This window comes from Ascaphus truei, chromosome 14 (assembly GCF_040206685.1).
Source record: "Ascaphus truei isolate aAscTru1 chromosome 14, aAscTru1.hap1, whole genome shotgun sequence".
NCBI lineage: Eukaryota > Metazoa > Chordata > Amphibia > Anura > Ascaphidae > Ascaphus > Ascaphus truei.
In genome coordinates, this window is record NC_134496.1 from 53,279,284 (window position 1) to 53,283,521 (window position 4,238).

General features: G+C 41.1%; 1 protein-coding gene across 1 annotated transcript; it reads right to left on the reverse strand.

Annotated features, from left to right (window-relative positions):
- Positions 1–1,077: 1,077 nt before the first annotated feature.
- On the reverse strand, positions 1,078–2,980 carry SST (somatostatin). The gene is made up of 2 exons (XM_075569462.1): positions 2,744–2,980; positions 1,078–1,443 (listed from the first exon to the last, which is right to left on the reverse strand). The coding sequence occupies exons 1-2, from the start codon at positions 2,876–2,878 to the stop codon at positions 1,231–1,233; spliced, it is 348 nt and encodes a 115-aa protein (XP_075425577.1). The 5' UTR covers positions 2,879–2,980; the 3' UTR covers positions 1,078–1,230.
- Positions 2,981–4,238: the final 1,258 nt, after the last annotated feature.

The following is a 4,238-nucleotide window of genomic DNA, read 5'->3' on the forward strand; positions in this document are numbered from 1 at the left end:
TACAGTGCCTGGGTACATATTAATGGGAATAATGTAAGGAGGAGAATTACCAGCACTCAGGTCTTGCAATAAAAAAGTGATTTACTGAAAACTGAGTAAAACCCTTCCTTTATTTTAAAGACCTATGTGTACTGGTAATTCTCTTCCCTTGTATGTAATATAAATATATAGTCTTTGTAGAGTTAAAAGCTGAAAGTTTTTAACTACATTCTTTGAGTACTGAGGAAAATACCTTACATGTTCTCTTTGACATTATTTCAAAATCATACTTAATGGGTTTTATTCTTTTATAACTCTGAACTGTGACTAAATAGGTACTTATTGAGTTTTGCAATAGAAATGTTAAGAAATTTCAAGCCAGGGAGTTCATTTAATGGGGTTTTGCCAAAAATGCACCTAATGAGTTTTACCTCTACAAACCGAGTGCGGTCCGAAGCGTTGCTCTGGATACATTGCGGACTTCTTTTGACTTATATCTACTGGACTTGCTGGTGATCCCTGTCCTTCTGCCGGCACCCACCACATGTTATGTACTTTTTCATATGATTTTTTCTGCCTGTGCTTTTAGTTTGCAATGCAGAGGGAGATACAGCACATTTGGGGTTAACAATAAAGTATTTGTATTGACCACTGCACTACTTCATTGTTAACCACACGTGTGCTGGATCTCCTTCTGCATTGCTGTACACACTCACATTTCTGTAAACACCTTGTGGTAAGGCTCATCCTAACCACACAGACTCTCTCTAAAATTATTTTTTATATATATATATATATATATATATATATATATATATATATATATACACAATAATAATTATTATTATTATTATGTTCCTATACTAACTAAAGTAGAATAATTATTGGAGAAATGTTGCGTTTTCTTCCTACTTGTCTTACAATGCAATGCTGCATGATACATATAATCAGGAATCATTTTTTATCAATGACCAAAGCTAAGCTTTATAGTTTGAAACAAACTTTATTGCAACAAAGAATTAAAAATAGTACATCTGTGAGAATTGCAGAGTGCATATCATAAGCACTACTGAGAAATCACGACCCAAGCAAATCATGTACAATTTCAACTAAAAGTTTTATTAAACAACTCAAAATTAACATCTTTATTCACCATAACTGTGTGTTGTATTTACAGTCTTCGGCTCCTGGCGTGAAGTTGTTGCTCAGGATTTAGGAGTAGGAAAATGAGGGGGGAGAGAGGGGTGGAAGCTAACAGGACGTGAAGGTTTTCCAGAAGAAGTTCTTGCATCCAGCTTTGCGTTCTCTGGGGGCCATGGCAGGACTGGAGTTTGCTGACCTTTCCAGTTCCAGCCTTACTTCGTCCTGTTCAGCACCTCTGGGCAAGTCTTCGGATTCCAACGCTTCATTTTCTATCTGGGAAGGATCTGATAGCAATTCTGCCAGGAAATACTTAGCCAGCTCCTGAAACCAAATGAATGAGAGGTTGTTAAATTCATTGAGAGCAAATAAACTTTGGTCCAGATTTCAGATGAAGGAATGGATGGACATTGGGTGGCAGAATAGCAGGACGGATCTAGTCTTCCCCAGTACAATCACTCCCAATATAATAACACATACACTAAAGTGCATCGGAAACATTCAACTCATTTGCTACCAGAGAGTGCAGCGACATAAAGAAAAGAGCTACTAACTCCTGTGGCATCAGAGCGATTATGGTCCATACTGCCTTTGAAGTTAGCCCTTTGCCGCCTAAAGTCCGCTTTGGAGAGTATTATACTTGGTTTACAGTCCTGATCATACCTATTTTGGTGCAAAATAACGAATATTATATGCTTTATCATTAATATGAATGGTGTGCTTGGTATCGTTGGTATTAGTGGTATTTATAGGGGTCCCATCAGTTAATGCCCTTCTTGGGGGAGCTGTTGTATGTGATGTGATGTTCTATAGCATTAAGGGGAATAACACAACCCCTCCGGATCCCTGGGTATTAGTGCTTCCAGTTCGTGCTTTCGTTCCGGCACTCTTACTATTCCCATCACTGATTCAACGTTTTACTAACAGGGATAAATGTGGTGAATATCTGCTCTCAGGCTATTCCGCACTGTGTATTGTGATAAGAACGGAAACATACAAATTCTTCCCAAGGACCAAGTCACTGTTATTTGCCTAATAGTATTACACGGAGCGCACGGTGCATTTCAGCACCAAGAACAGTACCCGTGCAGCACCCTGGACTGCACCCGTGTGAGTCCCACTCCCAGCCTGGGGAAGCCGGAGTTCAGCAGCCGTACCTATATACTGTCTTATTACTTGTCATAGTGTAGACAGAACTCAGCGCTACGTATCCCTGATTATAGTCTTAAGCATTGAAATATTATGAAATATTATTAGGAATTCCCTGATGGAAGCGCTAAAGGAAGGAAGGATGTTACAATAAGTAGAACCCCTCTCTGAAATCCTGCTGCTTTCTGGATAGAGCATTTCACATCTAGACATCCCAGGAAGGAATGATTGTGACTATAGGAAGATACTCTTCTGTGTCCTATGGATCTATCTGCACTGTGACTATGCCAGGGAGCCCGGGCACAGGCTGGCACTCGCTGTGCAGAGCAGGTTATGTATCAAACGATTTACCCCATTCTTTTACTATTAATCTGCCAATTAAACCGGAATAACTTCCCCATCGGATGAGTATAACTGCCTGAGTGGCGCGGCACACGCGTGGGGTCCTAGTATAAGAATGCGCCACGGTCTTTACCTGTTTGCCTGCTGCTGCCAGTGATTTCTGCAGGAACTGGCGGAGTCTTGGGTCCGTGGGAGCCGCAGAGATGGAGCTCAGAGCCAGGGCTAAGGAGAGCAGGGTCAGGGCACAGCGCACACGGCAGGACGGCATCTCTCCAAGGACTTCTCCAAGCGGGGCGCAGACAGGACCAGCAGGGCTGTGCTACAACAAGGACCTGCGGTGCCTAGTTCTTCAGCTTCTGCTTCTGGGATCTCCTCACCCCCCTTTTAAACTCTCCTTCTGACGTCAGCGAAGGAAGAGCCCCCCCTCCTCACCCCCTCTCTCTCTTCCCTGAGATTACCACCACTTTTACGCACCATTACCCCTCTATAGATAAATCACTAAAGCCACTGAGAACACAAAATCTAAAAGGTTTTTGCTCATTTCTGTAGTTGTATGTGTATACTATTTGCACAACCTTTTAGGGTGTTGTAATCGTTTAAGGGTTTGTACACTTTACCAGGTTAATTAACCTGATCAATGCCAGTGCTACCAATGTGTGTTTCCCTCCTCCGTTAATTACACATGTGTCCTTTTGCTTTTCAATGTAATTGCGGTTCCTTGGTGACGATAACAACCTTATGATTACTTTGTGTTCATAGCATTACAAGTCTGCGAGATGGAATTGATTTTCCGATGGGATTCTGCATACAGATTGGGGGTATTCCCATTGCTTTAAAATACAGCGCGTCTGTGTGAATACTGCGCCTGCTTCGTGGGCAGACTGAAACCATCACAGCAAATCTGTATTTGTAATTGTTTTATTATTTCATTACATCACCTACAACATTCACCTGAACCCAGGAATGTATAGAATATCATTAAAACAACACCATATGGAGGACAATTGTAAATCTTCCCTGGGTGTCCATATACACTGATATCATTGCATTTGATATACAGTGTTATCTATGATAAGACAGTGTTTGTTTCACTTAACGTTGATATTTGGATTCAGATTGTGGCTTTGTAGTTTCAGTGATTTATTCCTCATTCACAGTGTTTGGTTGATTCTGAAACTTTTGGGGTTTAATTGTGTTTCACACTCAAACATTAAAGTTGTATTCAAAACAAATTCCAGCTAATCCTAAATAATATACTGTAGGATTGTCACATCACACAGGTGCCGTGCACTGCCCAGACCGTATGCTGCCTTCGTTATCAACGTGTCACTTTCATAATCACTAGCTGAAAGTAATTTCTGGATCGCATATTAAACATTAGTTTATGGGGTTCTGTATCCAAGTCTAGCAGTCCCATGATTGGGACCGAATTACTACAAATCACAGCACTAGTTGTATTAAAGAATCAAATCAATAAAACACGCCGGGATTTCCTCTTGAAAAAAAGTCTGGCAGTGGTTTTCCCTTTTTGCCCCCGTTTTGCAGGCGGCAGATGTAGTGTAATACATCCACGTGTGTTTCTATGGCACAATACAAATTCCTATTGCATGCAAATCCGTAGTGCCCTT

What these genes read in the sequence shown, in the direction of transcription:
- SST (XM_075569462.1), bottom strand. Translation starts at nt 2,878, where the DNA reads ATGCCGTCCTGCCGTGTGCGCTGTGCCCTGACCCTGCTCTCCTTAGCC. An exon ending in TGGCAGCAGCAGGCAAACAG is followed by an intron (nt 1,444 to 2,743) that starts GTAAAGACCGTG and finishes ATTTGGTTTCAG; the next exon opens with GAGCTGGCTAAGTATTTCCT.